The following is a 21143-nucleotide window of genomic DNA, read 5'->3' as shown; positions in this document are numbered from 1 at the left end:
AATTTTTCCTCTCAGGACTGCCTTAGCTGTGTCCCATAGGTTTGGATAATTTGTGGCCCCTTTATCGTTTAGTTCAAAGAATCTTTTGATTTACATCTTAATTTCCTCCTTAACCCAATGGTCGTTCAGCAGAAAGTTGTTTTGTTTCCATGACTTTGTATAGAGATGAGTGTTTCTGTTGGAATTGATTTCTAATTTTATTCCACTGTGGTCTGAGAAGATACATGGTATAAGTTCTATTTTTTTACATTTGTTGAGATATGTTTTGTACCCTAGGATATGCTCAGTCTTAGAGACTGTCTCATGAGTTGATGTGAACAACAGATATTTAGTGGTTTGGGGGTAGAATGTTCTGTAAATGTCTGTCAGGCCCATTTGTTCTAGTGTTCCATCGAAGTCCATTGTTTCTTTGTTTACTTTCTGTTTGGAGGCTCTGTCCTGTTCTGTCAAAGGGGTGCTGAAGTCTCTGTATATTCTATGCTGCTTTTTATCATTTTGTTTAGATTGAGTAGGATTTGCTTTGTGAGTCTGGGTGAACCTGAGTAAGTGCATGAATATTTAGAATTGTTCTGTCTTCTTGTTGAATTGTACCCTTCACCATTATTTAATGACCATTTTTGTCTTTCATTATTTTTGTTGATTTGAAGACTAAATTACCTGAAATCTGAACTGCTACACCAGCTTTCTTTTGTTTTCCATTTGCATAGAAGATTGTTTTTCATCCTTTCACCCTGAGTCTGAATGCATCCTTGTGTGTTAGATGTGTTTCCTGAAGACAGCAGATATTTGGCTTGTGTATATTTATCCATTCTGCCAGCCTGTCTCTTTAGTGGGCAGTTCAAGCCATTCACATTTATTGAAAGAATTGATAAGTGGGCAGATTTCTGTTCATCCTGTTGAGTTGAACTTTGTTGCTTTGTTTTCTCTCTTGAGCCATTTTGGTATCTGGCCTTTGAACTTTAGCTTTTGGATGATTTTATACTGGTGAGTGTCTATTGAGCTGATCCATGTGTAATGTTGTTCTGAGTACTTCCTGGAGGGCAGATCTTGTCTTGACAAATTCCCTCAGTGTTTGCTTGTCTGAGAAGGTCTTTATTTCTCCTTTGTATAAGAAACTTAGTTTTGCAGGATACAAGATTCTAGGCTTAGAATTATTCTGTTTGAGATGACTGAGTATAGAGCCCTAGTCATTTCTGGCTTATAAGGTCTCAGTTGAGAAATCTGCAGGTAGTCTGATGCGTTTTCCTCTGTAGGTTACCTGCTGCTTTCTCCTTACAGCTCATAGGAGGGCCTCTTTCATGTTTATTTTGGCCAGCTTGATGACTATGTGTCATGGTGTCTTCCTGTAAGCAATGAATCTCCAAGGATTTCTCTGAGATTCTCATATCTGGATATCTAGATTTCTAGCAAGGTCGGGAAAATTTTCTTCCATTATTCCCTCAAATACATTTCCCAACCCTTCTGTATTTTTTTCTTCACCCTCATGGATGTCTATGATTCTTAAGTTAGGCCTCTTTCTATAATCCCACATTTCTTGTAGGCTTTGCTCTTTTCTCTTATTTCTCTGCTCTATCTCTGCAACTGAAAGATGTTGTCTGAAAGGTGTTGTCTTCAACCTCAGAGAGTCTTTCTTCTGCTTTATTTAACCTGTTCTTGAGGCTTTCCACTGTGTTTTGTAATAAATTGAATAAATTTTTCATTTCCAGAAGTTCTGTTTGATTTTTCTTTAATATTTCAATTTCTTTAGTGAATATTTCATTCGTTTCCTGGATTTTTGTGTGTGTGTGGTTTCTTTGTGTTGAGTATTTATTTTATTTTGCAGTTCATTGAGTTTTCTTAAAATCCATGCTCAAAATTCTTTTTTTTTTATTTCAGCATATTATCGGGGTACAAAAGTTTAGGTTACGTATATTGCCCTCCCCCCCAATCAGACCTTCAAGTGTGTCCATCCCCTAGACAGCGCACATTGCACTCATTATGTGTGTATACACCCATCCCCTCACAACCCCCCCCACATCTGCCCAACACTCGATTAATGTTATTCCTAAATGTGCTCTTAGGTGATGATCAGTGAAACTAATTTGATGGTCATGCTCAAAATTCTTTACATGTCATGTTAGTGTTCTGATTTTGGTTGGTATGCATTGCTAGAGAGCTGGTGTTTCCTTCTGGGGGTGTCCTTTTTGTTTGATTCTTCATACAGCCAGAGTTCTTTTACTGATTCCTTCCCATCTGGAGCAGCTGTTGCTTCTTACCTTTGGATTTTTGTTCAGATGGTGACATGCCCAGTTTAGTCTCTGAGAAAGTGGGTGGTGCTTGTGGGTAAAAATCGACCACACCCTGTATACTGAGTCAGTAAATGCAGTAAAAGGGCATGCACATTGACCTCCCTGTCAGTAGGTTACTCTTGCCAGGAGAAACAAGCCACAATGTTGTTTTTTGATCCTGTGACCAGCTCTACTTCCTGTAGAGAAGCAGTGTAGTGCCCCAGGTGGTGGGTGTGGCCCTGGTGTGTCTTTATTCTCCACCTTAGCAGAGGCGGGAGGGGAGTGAGGCTGGGTGGGGTTGGATTGGGTGAGCCTGACCTCAAGCTCCACAAATGCTGTTAGAAGGGGTCAAAGGTGTTTTCCCTGCTTGTGGGCAAAGCTTCCAGAGAGGGGCTGAAGTGGCCCCACTCAACCAGAAAGTCTGCTTGTGGAGGTGGGGCTGTCTGAATCCCACCATCTGGCAGTCTGGAACAAGCCTCACTACTTTCCACCCTTCCCTATTCCATGGTTTCTCCAGGGCCTCTGCTGGCAGACAGGACCTCCAGCCAGCCAACATCCTCCATGACTGTGATGCAGGCTGGGAGGTTCGGTTCCCAGCCCAGGATGCTAGCCTGAGTAGGGAGCACAGGCCTCCCATGGGAGGAGGGGTGCCTAGTGAGTATACTTCAGCTAGGACCCAATCTGATCTGCTCTGGCAGGCACCCACACCTCAAGAAACTAATTCAAAAATATCCCCTCTGTGCTCCTGGGCAATGCAATTGAGACCTGAGTATACAGGATCTGGCCTGCAGGAATGTCTCCTCAGCCCCTGAGATCAATCCCTGACCATTCCAGGGAGAAGAATGCTGGTACCAAGTCACCTATAGGGTCCCCAAGCTGATTCAATGTCCCTCCACCTCAGGGTTTGCCCCTCTCTGCTGGGGTCACTGGGCAAGCAGCACCAAGAAAGGCCATCGGGTAGGGAGCTCACAGTCTGAGCACCCCTCAGTCCACTGTAGGGCCCCAGAAGGAAAGGTCCAAGCCCCATTCCTTGTGGATGTCTCCAGATGGTGGCTAAATTGTCTCTCTCAGCAGCCATGCATGGAGAAAGGGAAGGGTAGAATAAAGGAGTAGGTGGAGGGTGGTCTGCGCACTGGTTGTCTCTGACCCTCTCTCTGGGAGGCAGTCTTCCCAGAATGACTGGGCTCTGGAGTCACACAGATAACCTGGGACTCGCTGGATCCCTGTGGCTCCTGCAGGCTGGGCCAGAGTTGGGAAATGTCTGTATGGGGACCAGCAAGATGGATCCTGAGGAGTTGAGGCCCCCCCAAGGAGGACAAAGCTGCCTGGTGGGTAGAGAAGCAATATAACACCTGCCGACTGGCTTGGGTCTGTGGGGCAAGAAGTGCCCTGAGGGAGCTGAAAGCCTGGTGACCTGTCCACAAGAAGGTCTCTGCTCATTGGCAGCAGCAGTCTCTGGGCTTGCTTTGGCAGAAGGTCTCTCCAGCAGCTCAGGAGCCCCACAAGGGAGGGGAATTTTAACTGTTCCGCCTAACCTTTTCGCTAGTCTCCAAGCTTCTTGAGGTTTAATCTCTGCCAGTGCCTTTCTCCTTCCAGTTCTGCTCTGTAACCTTTTCCCGTGAAGTCTCCTATAGGTTCAGGTACCTTTCCTTCTGACTCTCATCTGGTCTGTCTTTTTGGTTTTTTCCCTTTCATCTAAAATTTCTCCTTCTTGCAAAGAGTCCCTGGCTAGTGGTGTTTCTCATCCACCATCTTGCCTCCTCCCCCCGGTTGGACTTTCATAGGCAAAGAAAACTAATCTCTATCTAAGTTTCACACTTTATACATAAATTAACTCAAAATAATATATGTATTTAAATGTACAACATAAAATTGTAAAACTTTTAGGAAAAAAAGAGGAGGAAATCTTCAGGATTTATGGTTAGGCAAGGAATTCTTACACATGACACCAACAGCGTAAAACATGAAAGAAAAAACCAACTAGACTTCACCAAAATTTAAAACTTTTGTTCTATGAAAGATGCTATTAAGAGGATTAAAAGAAAAGGTACAGACTGAAAGGACATATTTGGAAATCATATATTCAACAAAGGACTAGTATCTAGAATATATTAAGATCTCTCCAAACAAAATAGTAAGAAATGATCTAATTAGTAAATGGGCAAAAACAGGAAGAGGTATTTCATGGAAGAGGATATGCAGATGTCAGATAAGCACAAGAAAAGAACTTCAACACCACTAGCCATTAGGAAATAGAAATTAAGACTACAATGAGATATAAAATTTAAAAAAAGTGATGATACCAACTATTGGTGAGAATGCAGAGAAACTGTATCTCTCATACATTGCAAGTAGGTATGTAAAATCACACAGCCACTTTATGAAACAGTTGGGCAGCTTTTTTAAAAACCAAACATGCAATTACCACACAACCTAGCAATTGTCCTCCTGGGCATTTATCCCAGAGAAATGATAATCTATTTTCCCACCAAAACTTGTACACAAATGTTTACAGCAGCCTTATTTGCAGTACCCAAAAAATGGAAACAACTTTAGATGTCTTTAAATGGAGGAATACTTAAACAACTGCAGTACATAGAATAATACTCAGCAGCAAAAAGAAAGTAACTATTGATACACAACTTGCCTAAGTCCCCAGGGAACTATGCTGAGTGAAAAAAAAAATCCCAGAAGGTAATATACTGTTTGATTCCATTTATATAACATTCTTGAAATGATAAAATGATACAAATGGAGAACATATTTGTGTGTGCCAGGGGTTAAGGGGGAGGTAGAGGTGAAAGAGACATGGGTGTGGCTATAGAAGGGGGCACCATGAAGGATCCTTGCAGTGATGGGCATGGTCCGTATCTTGACTGTGTTAACATGGATATCCTGGTTATGACATTGTACTGCAGTCTTGCAAGATGTCACTATTTGGGGAAAAAGACAAAAAGTATATGAGATTACTCTATTATTTCTTACAATTGCATATGAATCCACAAGTATAAATTTTGTCTCAAAATAAAATTTTAACTTAAAATATTGGAATGATAATTAAATAATGTATTTGTAACATATTTCACTATAACATTATTCCAAACATTTTTTAAAATATGAAATAAATGTAACCTAAACATTTGTACCCGCATAATATGCTGAAATAAAAATTAAAAAATAAATAAATAAATAAATAAATATGAAATAAAAATGGATTCATTCCCCATAGCCCATATTCTTAAAAGTTCAGGAATAATCCTCCTATAATATGTCAATTAGCATCTTTGGCCTCTGACAAACCAACGCAAACTTTAATGGCATAAAACAAAAAGAATTCCTTATTATTTTTATTTTTTTTATTTTATTTTTTTTGAGAGCACACTGGGCTCAGCAAGGTGGTTTCCACTCAGGGTTTCTCATGCAGTTGCAGTCAAGCCATGGCTGGGTCCGGAGTCATTCAAAGGCTTCCTCACTCACCTATCTGGTGCCTGGGCTAGAAAGATTCAAAGAACTGGGACTCCTCCAGCATCTCTCTCTGTCCCTACAGTTTCTCTAGGTGATCTCTCAGCATGGTGGCTGCAGAGTAGCTGGATGAATATCCCAACCAGGCAGAAGCTATGGTGCCTTTTCCCACCTACACTTGGATATCATGCTACATCACTTTTCTATATTCTATTCTCTTTCCCTCTCTGTCTTCAATCATCTTTTCCATAGCCCTTTCCTCACTCCATCCCAGAAGGCTCCCTCTACCATCCACCAGCAAGCCCCCAAATTCTTGTTATTTTGTTAGGCAAAGAATTATCTTTTTCCACTCACATTTTGTGAATTTCATTTGTGGAAAATATAGAGGACATAGGAGGTAGCATTCACCTTCCACAGCCCAAAGAGGGATATTATGGCAGATGAGAATATTGCTCCCAATTCCTCACTCCCTCCCTGTAAGATCACAGCAATGCCCTTTGTCATGTGACACTGCAGGGCTTTCTACTAGAATAGGCAGAGTGTGATTCCCCACTCCCTGGTGTCACTTCGGCACGTCCTTGCTTTGGCCACTGGACCATTAATGGACATGGTAAAAGGAGAGGCTGGAAGTGGATTTGCTTGGTCTAGCTTGTCTTTCCCACTCTACCCATCAGCCAGGAGAGGAATGTGCCCCCGGTAGCCACAGGTCCCAGCATGAGAAGATACATGGAGCACGCCTGAAGCCAGCTTTCAACCAGAGCCACACCCTCCAATCCCAGTGGTACCAAGGGGAGCCCAGCTGACCCACCAAACTGTGGATGACAAATAAATGTGCTTGTATTTGCAAGCCACTGAGTATAGTTTGGAGATAGGCTGTACTTATGTCCAAGAACAGAGGGTAAGTGCACAGCATTACCACAATCCAAAAAATTACCAAAACCATGATAATTGTGGGGCTTTAACCCCACCAAATGCAAAAGAAGATTGAGCAGTTTGGGTTTAAATTAGCCATTTTTCCTCCTCTGGTTGTGGGTAAACGGCTAACAATGTCCATTCCTTTCTGCATGTGGCTTAGACCTTCTGTTTACTTTCTAGACCTATTTCTCTCCAAACCTGATAAATATGGAAAGCCAATTGTGTTTCTAGGCAGCAATGTTTAGGTAAAAGAGATCCGTGAGTGGTTGGTTGCTTCTGGATATGAGGAACTTATTAATACCAGATAAAAAGGCATAATTTGGGACTTCCCCTCCACTAGAAGCCACCTATAGTCATTCCTAGGGCTGTTGTCACAAATTACCACAAACCTGGTGTCTTAAAACAACAGAAATTTATCCCCTCATAGTTCTGGATGCTAGAAGTCTGACATTGAGGTGTCAGCAGGACCACGCTCTCTCTGAGAGTTCTGAGAGAGGGTCCTTCCTGCCTCTTCTAGCTCATGGTGGTTGCTGGCAACCCTTGCTGTTTCCTCTCTTGTAGATGCATCACTCCAACTTCTGTCTCTGCCTCCACATGGCCTTCTTCCGTGTGTGTCTCTGTGTTTGGCCAATTTAGGGGTGTACATGTTGGGAGTGCATACGTAGGAGGTTGAGCGAGGACCTCAGTCATGTAGAGAATCAAATTCTATTCACATAGCAATAAAAATAAATTCACATTGTGTGCTTTTCTCCTGAGAGCCCAAGTGTTCAAATGTAAGAATAAGACACCACTACACATTGGCCTTATTGGATTTCACTTCTTAGATTATGTCTAGGACACATTCAACTCTCCACGGGAAGAATGGAAATAAAAGACTTAACTGTGTAGTAGACTGACTGGTACGCACATGCACACACACATGAAGGGGGAGAAATGTCATCAGTTCTGAGAGCATCTTTTATTCATCTATATTTCAGAGGCCCAATGGTCTCCACCATGTACAAGCCCCACGTGGCTATCATTAAGAGACTGGGCTCTACTGCTATCCAGAGGAATCAATGTGATAATTAACGAAGCACTTTTCATTGATGAGAACTTGTAGGTATAAGCATTCTTTTTTTAATCATTTTCAGGGATATAATATGTTTTCCAATTGAGTAAGGGAAGAAACCAGGTACAATATATGCCTCCCAATATTCACTGGATAAAACTGTTTCTGATGATCATTTTCCCACCATTTCTAGTTCAGATCAAATCAACCACTCTTGATTTCTTTCAATTGGCTATATGTGCTACACTCACTCTTGCCCCGTGCACTTGCCAGGAATCCCTGAGCCTAGAATACTCTCTCCCTGCCCCATCCCCTCCAAATTAGTTCTCTGTCCCCTACTTATCCTTAAGAGCTCAGCATAAGTGACACTTGTTACAGGAGCTCTTCTTTAACCCCACAGCAGGCAGGATTCCCTTGCTTTGGGTGCTCCCTTCATCATGATATTTTATTTTCATTACTCATTAAATTGTCTTCCCAACTAGACAGTGGGACAACATTTTCCCACCTTGCTCACTGCTGCATCCTCAGCAGGTATTACAGGGCTTGATGAGGGCAGGATAAGTATTTGTGATAAGAGGGAAGGAAGGAATGAAGTCTGTAATGACATAGTTAGAACTGAGACAATTATGTGGCAGATTCTGACCAAATAGACTGAAAGCAGGAAAGGAATATTTTCAGGAGTAAATTATGTAGGCTTTATGACATATTTTGTTCCAAGTAGTAGCCTCTTGCTTTCACTTTGTTGATACACTGCATTGTAATCTCCGAGTCCTCTCAAAGATAAAATTAGCCTTGAGCAACATGAGGAAAGCAGCACTCAGCCTTTGATCAAAGGGTCCACCAGAGCCACTGGCACGATGTAACTGGATCCCAAGATCCTAAGGAGCTGATCTGTACATCACCTTAGGAACTCTGTGATATACCAGGAAGGGGTGGGAGTGAGTGAGTGTCACGGGTGGAGTGGCTCTGGAAGGGAAGATTAAGTGGACTTTAAGGCACAGGGTTAGGTTTCCAGACACCAAGATAACTGCCCTTTATGTCTGAAGAAGGAGAGACAAAGGCTGCTCTCCCACCCCAGTGGTAGGTGCACCAGGAAAGCAAAGACATTCACCTGAGATGGGAGAATAAGGATACAGGCACTGCCCTGAAACCAAGAATCAGGTCAGGAGAGAAGGCTGCCTAGAGCATCCAAAGGGACTCCTCTCCAGCCCTGCAATGAGGAGCCCAGTGACCTTGTTAAGGAGAGAATTTGGGAAACCTGGAAGAGGAAGCCTGAAAGACAAGAGATATTGTCCACGGTCATCAGGAGTGTTGGCGAACTCAGAATTATGGTTTTCTCCCTCCAGGAGCAGAACGAGCTCTGGCCCTTGATAGATGCGAATTCAGCCCATTGTCATGTCTGAGGCAGAAATAGATGGAGTGAGGCTTGGGTCTGTCAGAGCCCAAAGCACTCGTGCTGAAGACCAAGGGAGTAGCACAGCAGCACTGAGCCAATGACCCATGCAAGTAAGGCGTGCACCAACTGGCACCCAGCTGGGAAAACAGAAACCACATCGTCTATTTTCACAAAGAGAATCTAATGTAGAGAATTGGTTAGATAAGTTTGGGAGGACTGTGGGGCACAAGGGAAACACTGAGGTGATGCAAAGACAGTGACTGCAGAAAGCGGCTTTATCTCCTGGGACTGGAGGGACACAGAGAGCTTGAGGCCATTGTTACTGAGAAGTCCAGAGAAGGGGCTCCACGGAGCTGGGCCAGAGACCTCTGAGGTGGGTCAGCTTCCTGGGTGGCCTTGGTCCTCCAGTGACATGAAGAGACCCCACAGAGCCAAGGTGCTGGCCTGAGGAGTAGGCACTGCCGAGTGGGTGCTGCTTCCTCAGGACCTCCGAGGAGAGCCCTGCTGAGCAGGGATTCAGACCTCCAAGCGGGCAACACTGGTGACCACATCCTGGCATCTCTGAAAGGCCCAATGAGGCTGCTGTGAACCCGTAACCAGCTGCTGTCACTAGACCCATCACTGCTGTAGAGTTAAGGAGTCATTGTTAGGGTCAGTCTAGCCAGGAGCAAGTGGGACAGAGCATGTACCTGCTCCCTATTCTGGCCTCCTCCTTGCAGTCTCCCTCCAGGCTCCCTTCTGGGCAGAGACTAACAGACACCCAGCTGCAAAGAAGAAATAGGGTTTGCAGCATCCCAGGCCCAGAGTTCCCAAGCTGGGTTTGGAACTGAGAGACAATAGGTTAATAGTGAGCAATTGCTGCCCAGGATTCAGGACTCTCCGCTCTAGACCAGCTCAGGCAACTACCACAGCACAGCGGGAGGCAGGAGAATGTGTTGTGTTCCCTGGTAGGCAGATCCACATAAAGGTTCCAGCAGGCAGCTGAATCAGCATCCCAGGGAAATTGAGTAGAGGTTGGATGATAATTTGGGCTCTGAGTTTTTTCACTGTCCAATATAACTAACATAGGTGACAGTTCCACATTAGAAAGTACATTTGTAGTACTACCTAATCACATCTGTTGATTATAATTCATTATAATTCAGAAAAATAAAGCATGATGGTAGATCTCATTCTCCTGATTAGTCTGTCACAGGCTGAGTATAAGTGTTTAAGGGGGAAAAGACAGCATATGGCAACACACAAATCCAGATCAATTCAGTATCAAACTACCAACAAGTTCTGACTCAGATGTATGGTCAGCCAGACATGAGGCTCGCTCACCCCTGGAAAAGGACAAAAGCAAGACCCAGTCACAGCTTGGCTCTTGAATGTGATGTAGAGCCAGCATAAGGAGATATTGTCTTTAAGAGCCCAAGCACCTTCCTCATCCCATGCTTATAGAGAATGCCAGGGGCTCTGTCTAGCTGGGCTGTTGAAGATCCAGGACCCAGCCATGATGTCCAGTTTATGGGTGGAGCTCTCACTCGTGAGTGCACTGGGCTCAGCCCAGCTGGTGGTGGAGGATGAAAGCCTACCCCTACCTCCCATATGGGGTGGGCCAAATGCCTTTCTTGCTTGCCTTTGATGAAAGTCACTCCTTTGATGAAAGTAACTTCTCCACCCTCCCTTTCTAAGAAGAAAGGGGTCCTTAGATTAAATTTAAAAGAATCTTTTCCATGCTATGGAAATTAAATGTGAGGGAACTTCCTCAGTCTTATGGACGTGCACTTTCTCTGGAATAAATCTCTACAACTGCCAGAAAGGCCCTAAGAAATCTGCTCCTGGGAAAATGGCTCAGGTATCCCATCTCTTTAACTAAATGGCAGATAACATTGCACCAATTCAGTCGCTCTGACAAAAGTTGGTGGATTGAAATCTTACGTCCTCTGCTGAGGTCAACTGCTACCTTTCAAAAAAACTGCTCTTCCAGACACATTGGTCATGTTGGGCAGGAGCCTCAGAGGACATGCTGCTTGTTAACAAAGTCCTTTGTCATCCCACCTACGGACAGCACGAGAAGCTAGAGGTCATGATGGACTATAATATGCTTTGGAGGCTAAGAGCATATGCTCTGGATTCATGGAGTTTCTGTTCAACTCCCACATCTACCACCCACTCATTGTGTGACTTGTACACATTGTCTAGCCTCTTACAGTCTTAGCAGAAAGCTAGGAACAACCTGTGCTAATACTTAGTCCCAGACCTGGCGTGTGGCAGCTCTCATGTTAGCTAGAGGCAGTGATTATAGTGATGAGAGGGACACAGCAGCAGCAAAACATCTTTCCAAGTGTGAGAAAGGCCATCTCTGGTTGGCTGTAGACCAGTGGTTCTCATCCAGGGGTGATCTTTCCCTGTTTCCAGAGATATTTGGCAATGTCTAGAGATAGTCTTGGTCGTCACAACTGGAATGGTCCTACTGGCATCTGGTTGGCAGAGGCCAAGGATGCAGCTATATGCCCTGCCATGCACAGGGCACCTCCTGCAGCAATGATCCAGCCCAAAATGCCAATAGTGTGGAGGTTGACAATCTCTGATGTAGTTGCATCCAAAGATTAATTCCTAAACTGAAGAAAAGGAAGGAAAGCCAATATAAAACACAAACACAGGGGTCACAGGACAGAAATGTGGCTAAGATTTCAGTTTCTGAAACAACCTCCACAGAAAGACAGCTGGGTGCACTGTAGACCCATGCCATGTCTCCACAGGCAGATCCGCCATTGCTAGGGCTGTTGATGCTGCCACATCAGTCTGGTTTCCACCACTGAGAGGATGTCAGATCGAGTCAGGAAGACCAAGAAGATAAGCACTTGTGGTTGTAAAGTCTTTCAAAGAAAGCATGTGCTTTCCTTTACTGATACATGTTATCAAAGACAAAAAACAGAAGAATGGGTAAAACAGAAGTTGTATCACTTCTACTCTGTGGCTCTTAAAGACTTGATAATACGAATTTATAGAACATCTGCCTGCCAGATGCCTGTGGGGTTATGAGTTTGTGTGCATTAAATTACAGGACTGATGTTAAGAGATAACATCATAGGGAAGCAAAAGCTGCTTCTCAGTTCCAGCTGAGGGAAGCAAATTGTCACCATTCCCCACAAAAGCATCTGCAAAAAGAAAAAAGTCTTAGTTGCTAGGCCAGTAGGAGGAAAGGATACAATTGCTCCTGAGAAGGCAAGCACCAAACAAGACAGCAGTCTACATGGAAGGACACTCTCCTGCACCAAGTCAGCTACAGGGAGAAGGACATGCAGCTCACATAGGGTGCAAAGCAACAGATAAGCAGAGTCCAAGGGACAGATAAGCAGGGGTCTCAGCTAAACTGGGTAGAGAAGAGTGATCTGAAGACTAATGTGGACCTGTTTGAGTTTGAAGAACAAGAAAAAGGTGTTGGGCCTGAAGAAGGTGGGCTTTGGGGATCTGGGAGAGAATTCAGATCTAAGGGAAGGTTGACGGCCCATGTCTGTCAAGGAACTCTCCCATTTGGCCCTTCCTGAGTAAAGATGGTGTCATGTATCAGCCTGAAGATTACTGAGATAAACAGGGTCCACTTGTTGCATCAGAAACCACTGGAATTGTTTCTCACTTACCCACCCCAGTTGCTTCTCCTCATACAGTCAATTTTTAGAAAGCCAAGACCACAGCTGCCCACAGCCCCACCTGAGTGGTCCCATACCACTTAGCCCCACTTACCCTTCCTGGCCAGCAAATCCTGTCCTGAGCCAGGCTGTGCTGAGGACCTGTGACATTCAGGCTTCCTCGGTGACTGCTCACCAGTAGCAAGGTCTTAAACTTACATAGCACTTGATGTCCTTTTCTTCAGTTCTCTCATTCAATTGTGGCAGCATCTCTAGGTTAGTTTGTCATCCTCATCACACTTAGAAGAAAAGGAAGGCTCCAGTGGGCTGAGTGCTTCTGAGTCTGTACTTGAACCCAGAACTTCCCCCTCCCAGATCAGGGCTCTTTTCACAATCACACTTCTCTGAGAATCTACAACACCATCACACCGCACCCAAAAAACAGCAGTCTCTGTTTGTATTCATCATCGTGGGTGCTGGTGTGTGTTTAACTGGATTAATAACTTGGTAAGAATAGAGACCAAGTCTCATATTTCTGTTTTGTCAAGTTAGTAACGCTCTCCTAGATTCCCAGTATTTGTCCAAGTGCTTTTTATTTTTTAAACACATTGTAAAATATAGAAAATATAAAAATTATAGAAACTAAGTTGAATAACACAATACATACTCTTCATGGCATGTTGAAAATCTATTAATAATCAAATTGAGTCATTGGTGGTAGTTTTCAAAGCACTGTTCACTGGAAAGTCTCTGAGACCACTGAGGGTTGCAACATGTTATTTGGGAGTCAGAATGCTGTTAGAAGACACGAAACCTGGTCTATAACAATCTATGTGACAAAGCCACAGTCAGCCACAATTCATCAAACTTTTGAACTTCATGTTCAAAATCAACATGCTTCTGATGAATGATAATGAGAATATTGGATGGAGAACCATGGACAATTCATCCCTTCTAAATCAAATATCACACTCCACTCCTAGCTTCCACCTACAGCAGCAAACTATATGTGTTTTTATTCAATTCCAAAGATACAGGTAAACATTCACATCTTATTATACTTTTTGTTTTAATATATATATATTTTATTTTAGCAAATTATTGGGGTACAAATGTTTAGGTTACATATATTGCTTTTGCCCCACCCGAGTCAGAGCTTCAAGTGTGTCCATCCCCCAGACAGTGTGCACCGCGCCCATTAGGTGTGAATATACCCATCTCCTCCTCCCCCCCAGCACCTGCCTGACACTTGATGAATGTTACTACTATATGTGCATTTAAGTGCTGATCAGTTAATACCAATTTGTTGGTGAGTACATGTGGTGCTCGTTTTTCTGTTCTTGTGATACTTCACTTAGTAGTATGGGCTCTAGCTTTATCCAGGATAATACAAGAAGTGCTAGATCACCATTGTGTTTTGTGGCTGAGTAGAACTCCATGGTATACATATACCACATTTTATTAATCCACTCATGTATTGATGGGCACTTAAGTTGTTTCCACATCTTTGCAATTGTGAATTGTGCTGCTATAAACATTCTGGTGCAGGTATCCTTTTTATAGAATGTCTTTTTTTCCTTTGGGTAGATGCCCAATAATGGGATTGCTAGATGTATCACATTTTCTTTATGCACTCATCAGTTGATTGGCAGTCCATATCTTTGCTATTGTGATTAGTGCTGTGATAAACATATATGTACAAGTGTCTTTTTGATATAAGGACTTATTTTCCTTTGGGTAGATAGCCAGTAGTGGTATTGCTGGATCAAATGGTAGATAAGCTTTTAGTTCTTTGAGAAATCTTTATACTTTTTTTCCATAGAGGTTATACTTATTTCCATTCCCACCAACAGTGTATAAGCATTCCCTTTTCCCTGCATCCACACCAACACCTATTGCAACATCTATTGTTTTTTGACTTTTTAATAATGGCCATTCTGACTGGGGTAATGTGGTATGTCATTGTGGTTTTAATTTGTATTTCCCTGATGATTAGTGATGTTAAGCATTTTATTCATATGCTTGTTGACCATTTGTATCTCTTCTTTTAAAAAATGTCTTTTCATGTCCTTTGCCTACTTTTTAATGGGGCAATTTGTTTATTTTTTCCTGATGAATTGAATTCCTTATAGATTCTAAATATCAGTCTTATTGGATGTATAGTTTGCAAATATTTTCCCCATTCTGTAGGTTCTATTTATCTGCTAGTTATTTCTTTTGCTGTGCAGAAGCTTTTTAGTTTAATAAAGTTCCATTTGTTTATTTTTGTTTTGTTTGATTTGCTTTTGGGGTCTTAGCCATAAATTCTTTGCCTAGGCCAATTCAGGTCCCAATAATCAACTGATGTTTGACAAAGCAAACAGAAACATACACTGGGGAAAGGACACACTATTTAATAAATGGTACTGGGAAAACTGAATAGCCACATGCAGAAGAATGAAACTTCTTTTCATCTTTAGTGGGTCATGATAAAGAGAATGGATTTTCCAGGACAGTTTTCTAATGGCACAAAGCACAAATTCAAGACCTGTCTTCATTAGACATGGAGGATTTGTCTACTCAGTTTTATTCTGAAACAATGAAAGGATAGCAATGCCTTGTCACAATGCTGTGTAACTTATTAGAGCCAAGTCATAGAGGTTGTCTCCATTCCAGGCCCGTGAGGTAGGTCAGATACTCATAATCTGAGAAGAAGGTCAAGGAGAGGTGAGAAATCTTGGGCATTATTCCAGGTGTTAAAGTTAGAATTTCTATATTCAAAGCAAAGTAATGGTCCTAATAATACATTTTACCTTGAGTGTTACTGAGAAGAAAAGAGAAAAATAGAAACAACAGTTTGCATTAGAATCCAACTATTTTCAAGATCCAGTTGGCTCCAGATGAAAGATCTGAGGTAAGATAATGGGGGCAGGTTTCTTAGGGGCCAATGGTCACCTTAAAGCAATTCCTCAGTCTGACAGTCCTCCAAGTGCTGTGGGGTCCACAATCCTGCCTAAGTCTACACACCTAAATTCTGGGTGTAATTTCAGGATTTATACCCTGAACACTATACACACAAAAGAATAAAAAGGAAAACATTTGGTATGGCTATAAGTCTAAAACACAAGGAGCATTTTTTTCTTTTCCTAAAGAGCTTTGCTTCCCTGTCAATTTAGCACTGACATCACCTTGAGGTCAGACAGTGAGATCCCATGTCTCAGAGGCTTGTGGGTCACACCCAACCACAGTCCTCCCATCAGCCAGTCTTGAGCACCAGATCTCCAAGCTCATCCACGCAGATGTTCTGCTGGAGTGGAAAAGACAGGTTTATTGACCTTCCAGACCAGAAACTTGATAATCAGACCCCTCACAGAAAGGTTAATTCCCACAAATTAATTTCTGAAGTAAGGAAAAAGCTTCCTGAGGGCTGCCTTGACCTCCTTGTTTCTCAAAGTATAAATGAGGGGGTTGAGGGTAGGACTCAACATGGTGTACAGCACGCCAGCCAACTTGCTCTTTTCTGCACTGTAGCTGGAGACGGGGCTTATATAGGCATAGAAGACAGCAGTGTAATACATGCACACCACAGTTAGGTGGGACGAGCAGGTGGAGAAGGCTTTCTGCTTCCCCTCCGCAGTGCGCATTTTCAGGATGCTGGAGATGATGAAGCCATAGGACACGATGGTCAGGAGGAAGTTCAATATGCCGTAAAAGGCGTCAGCCAGGACAATCATGACACTGTTCACATAGGTGGAGCTACAGGAGAGAAGCAGCAGAGGAGGGATCTCACAGAAGAAGTGAGTAACAACATTAGGGCCACAGAAATTCAAGCGCAGCATCAGCCCCGTGTGGATGGCTGTGTTGAAGGCGCAGAGTACCCACACACCTGCAGCCAGCATGCTGCAGAACGCCCTGCTCATCATGGTGCTATAATGCAGGGGGTGGCAAATGGCTGCATACCGGTCATAGGCCATGACCGTGAGCAGGAGCAGCTCAGAAGATGCAGCCCACGTGAGAAAATAGAGCTGGGCCATACAGCCTCCATAGGAAATGGAGCTTTCCTCTGACACCAGACCTTCCAGGGCCTTGGGCATGATGGAAGAGGTGCAGATAATGTCCATAGTAGCCAAGTTGAACAGGAAAAAGTACATGGGGGTGTGGAGCCCAGGGTTGAAGGTGATGGCCAAAATGATGAGGACATTACCTGTGAGGGCCACAGAGTAAAGGGAGAGGAAACAGATGAATAAGAGCACCTGGTATTCTGGGTGCTCTGAAAAGCCCTGCAGGATAAACTCTGTTACCAGGGTCTGGTTACTCATGGTCCTTGGGCTGAGAGGGTTTTCCAGGACTATCAGATGAGTCTCCACCCACAGCTTCATGTGATCTCAGGGCTAGAGAGATAAAGGAGAGGGGTGCTCAGGAAAGCTGCTACCACGTGTCATTCACACCTCACATTATGGCATGAATGATATTATATAAATGCACTAGGACATATTAATTAAGACAAATACGCCAATATCACAACAAGCAAAGGACATGAACATTTAGTTTGTAAAAAGTAAATACAAATGGCCAATTAAACTCATGAAGCATCATTCAACCTCATTCAAAGAAATGCAAATTAAATCAATGATCCACTCTTTATCGTCCATGATTTTGCAAAGTTAGAAAAGCATGCTATTGACTAGCATTAGTATGGTGCAAAGATGCAGGCCTTTCAAAATGTGTATTCCCTACCCAGCCATAAAAAAGAATGAAATAATGTCTTTTGCAGCACTTGGATGGAACTGGAGGCCATTATCCTAAGTGAAGTAATGCAGGAATGGAAAACCAAATACCACATATTCTCACTTATAAGTGAGAGCTAAGCTACAGGTACGCAAGGGCATACAGAGTTGTGCAATGGATATTGGAGACTCAGAAGGGGGAAGGATGGGAGCAGGTAAGGGAAGAAAAAATACCTATCAGGTGTATTGTACACTATTTGGTGACAGGTACACTAAAAACCAAAACATCACTACTGTATAATTCATCTGTGTAACAAAAAAACACTTGCATCCCTAAATCTATTAAAATGAAAACAAAACAAATAAAATAAAATAAAATATTCTATCCATTTGAGCCAGAACTTTCCCTTCTGGAAATTTTTCCTAAGGAAATAACTCAAAACATCTTTAAGGTGACAGAGCAGTGCTATTTATAATAGTGAATGTTTAAAAGCAACCTATACTTGTGAGTATATCATGGTATTTTGATATAATGCTGTGTAGTTATCGAAATAATGCTTTGGAAGTGTTTTACTGATGCAGCTCCTCCTGGCCCCCTCCTCTGCAGCCTGTCTTCCCACTCCTCCTAACCCTCAGAACTGCATCCCCTCCCACACCCAGCACTCCCAGACAGGCCCATGCACTGGGTGGGCCACACCAGGCTTTCTGGGTTTTGTTCTTGTAAGACCGTCAGCCAGGAATGCCCTTCTTTTCATCAACCAGCTCGATCATCAGCCCTCTCCTTCTCAAACATCACTTTCCTGGGGAGAAAGGCCCACTGCCCTTTGTGTCCCCTCAAGATTCTGTACGACTTCCATCCTAGAACCATTACATGTCACTGCTTGATCAGGTTACCCAGCAGTCTCCCCTGTGGTTCATATGTGCCCCATGGATCTCTGGACATCCCTTCTTGGCACCAGGCCCTGCGCCTGGCAGGCAGTGGGTGGGCACTCCAATACATGTGTTGAGACAGTGCTAAAAGGCAGTTCAGTACGGATAACAGCAGAATGACTTCTATTCTCAAGGCAGTGCACATTCTGTATTATTTAAGATAAAATTGGCATGGTACACAGTTGCTTTTCCCTCCTTTTCAACTCTTTATTCATTAAGGAAGTTAAGGAAGACGTTCACTTTTAATTAATAATTCTGGGTTTTGTCAAACTTTAAGATGTGTATTTACCATTAAAACATTAAAAAGTTTACACAAAATGACCAAACCTTACCTCCAATCTGGGTCATATCACCGTTTTGTGAGGTGAAGACTGTTCTGTGAAGAGAAAAGCATAAAATCCCTGTGACTCTGAGCAGTAAGGCTACATTAGCGTGGAGTCTGACCGGAGATGATGGAAATGATGGGGTTCCATCTGGGCGTCTTCCCAGCAGGAAGGTATCAGGATAGCTCAACTTTAGTGTACATAATGAATACAATACACTTTAGCTGATTTCATTTTTATTTGGGACAAAAAGATTGAATAATTACTTTTGCTCAGTGTGAGTCATGGATCTGGAGAAATAACTGTAACTCTATTTGCTCTTACCATGGCTCAGTGAGTGATTCCTGTTTAACTTCAGGGTAAGAGGGACAGAATTGGATTTGTCCCATTGATGTCCCAGTGTGAGGTTTCTGCACTTCCCACTGATGTCCTCCATAGGATTTTAGCCACCTGATTCCCCAGCCAGCATGACATCATGGTTCACCTCACAGTGCAATTCACAGACAAACCAGAGTCAGCACCTGCAGCTGCACCCAGGAGGAGACAAACATCCATCACTGAGCACCCACCCAGCAGCGAGTCCTGGGTCTGCCACACACTGTTCCTGTAGCACCAAGAGAACCCATTATGAAGGAGACCTCGAACTCCATCTACCTTTTAACTCAGCCCAGAATGAGGTTAGAAAAAAAACTGCAACATAAATGGAGGTTTTTAACCAAGAGAACCCGTTATGAAGGAGACCTTGAACTCTATCTACCTTTTAACTCAGCCCAGAATGAGGTTAGAAAAAAAACTGCAACATAAATGGAGGTTTTTAACAGGTGCTGAGCACAAGGAAGTTTCAACAAACACATGCACATCCAGCAAAAATATTAGCCCTCAGATGGTTACCCGCTCACTGTGATTTGCAGGGCAGGTGGGCAGCTTCCTCCACCAATCGGTCAAGAGGAGATCAAAGGTTCAGGGTGCCAACACTCTTTCTATGAGAATAACCATACGTCTGTTGGACCTCAGCCAGTTATTTCTTCTTCTGAAAATAATAACAAAGACCTTGCTCCCCCAAGATTCACAGGGCATTGGCTTTAATTCTCATCAAGCATCACAAGAATATTACCAAGGATGTGAGAGAAAAGAACACACTTGCAGGTAGCAATTGCCAAGTTTAAACACCTACTACATTCAAACAGACAACACAGTGACTCCCCACATGCAAGGCAATAGGATATTTAGACAGTGGTTATATTCCACATTTATCAAACCCTTTGGCACTCAAGCTTCTGAGAAAATAAAACCATATTAAATATCTTGGATGTAGGTATACACCCATCCCCTCCCCCCACACTCCACATCTGCCCAACACCCAATTGGTGTTATTCCCAAATGTGCACTTAGGTGATGACTTTTGTACCCCACTAACAAGCCGAAATAAATAAATAAAAGTTATTTACTATTAAAAAAAAATATATATATATATATCTTGGATGGTTTTTCACCGCTTTAAAGAAACAATAGGTACCCTCAAAAATCCCTGAAATTAAAAAGGTCATTTCATTGAGATTATCCTAAAGATAGATTGAATTTTACATGGAGTACAATTTATTTGTAGTGAAATTTTCTCTTAGTTCCAATTTATTGTTTATAGTTTCACAAATGGAGAATTATTGCTCTTTTAAGGTGCTTAATTAATAATGGAGAACTTGACTACTTTCATTATGTTTATTTCTAAAGGGGTTTAAGGATTTTCAGACACTATATAATTAATCCAATGTCCTTTAATTTTTTTGATCATAGAATCATTTTATTACACAGTACCAATTAATATCCAGAAAAACCAGCAAATGAGACAATACAATTTAAGCATGTCAACTGACAGTGAAGAAAAGTAACTACATTTTAAAAATAAACTGGCCTGCAAGATATTAAGTAATATACATTATTATCTTGCTTAATATTCATTTCATATCTGCATATTGGTATAAAATTATCTTCATTTTAAACATAAGGAAACTCAGGTTCAGAAATCTTCAGTTACATGCTTAGGTTACAGAAACCATATCAGCATCTGGGTCAAAATTTGAACCCAGGTCTATGTGATTTCAAAGTCCATGGTTGTTTCTCTTCTCTTTTCTATCTCTTTTTTTCTTTTTTTTTTTTTAAATTTCAGAGTATTAGGGGTGTGCAAGCACTTTGATTATATTGATTGCCATTGCACCACCTGAGTCCAAGCTGTAAGGGTGCCCATTCCCCAGACAGTGCACACCAGATCCATTAGGTATGAATTTACCCATCCTCCCCACCCCTCCCACCTGCCCAAAACCCTACGAATATTACTTCCCCTTATGTGCACATAAGTCCTTTAATTTTATATGAAGGTAGATATTTCTATTATAAACATGTTTCAAGAATAGAAAACTAAAAATTAGAACATGCCAAAATCTCATATGTTCAAGTTCAAATCGAAAGACATTTTGAAGAT

At 42.5% G+C, this 21143-nt stretch overlaps 1 protein-coding gene across 4 annotated transcripts; it reads right to left on the bottom strand.

The window, feature by feature from the left end:
- Positions 1-5046: 5046 nt before the first annotated feature.
- On the bottom strand, positions 5047-19764 carry LOC123650025 (olfactory receptor 13A1). Of its 4 annotated transcripts, none has more exons than XR_006739226.1 (4): positions 19559-19764; positions 18992-19194; positions 18677-18720; positions 5047-5200 (listed from the first exon to the last, which is right to left on the bottom strand). XR_006739226.1 is itself a non-coding variant. In XM_045568406.1 (4 exons), the coding sequence occupies exon 4, from the start codon at positions 17064-17066 to the stop codon at positions 16080-16082; it is 987 nt and encodes a 328-aa protein (XP_045424362.1). In that variant the 5' UTR covers positions 17067-17078; positions 18677-18720; positions 18992-19194; positions 19559-19764; the 3' UTR covers positions 16024-16079. The 4 variants fall into 4 exon arrangements, 2 of the variants coding, with proteins under 2 accessions (XP_045424362.1, XP_045424364.1); XR_006739227.1 differs by lacking the exon at positions 5047-5200 and adding an exon at positions 12894-13007; XM_045568406.1 differs by lacking the exon at positions 5047-5200 and adding an exon at positions 16024-17078.
- Positions 19765-21143: the final 1379 nt, after the last annotated feature.

This window comes from Lemur catta, chromosome 14 (genome assembly GCF_020740605.2).
Source record: "Lemur catta isolate mLemCat1 chromosome 14, mLemCat1.pri, whole genome shotgun sequence".
In the NCBI taxonomy this organism is placed as follows: Eukaryota; Metazoa; Chordata; class Mammalia; order Primates; family Lemuridae; genus Lemur; species Lemur catta.
The sequence above is the reverse complement of the archived record's forward strand: the minus strand, read 5'-3'. Positions and strand labels throughout refer to the sequence as shown.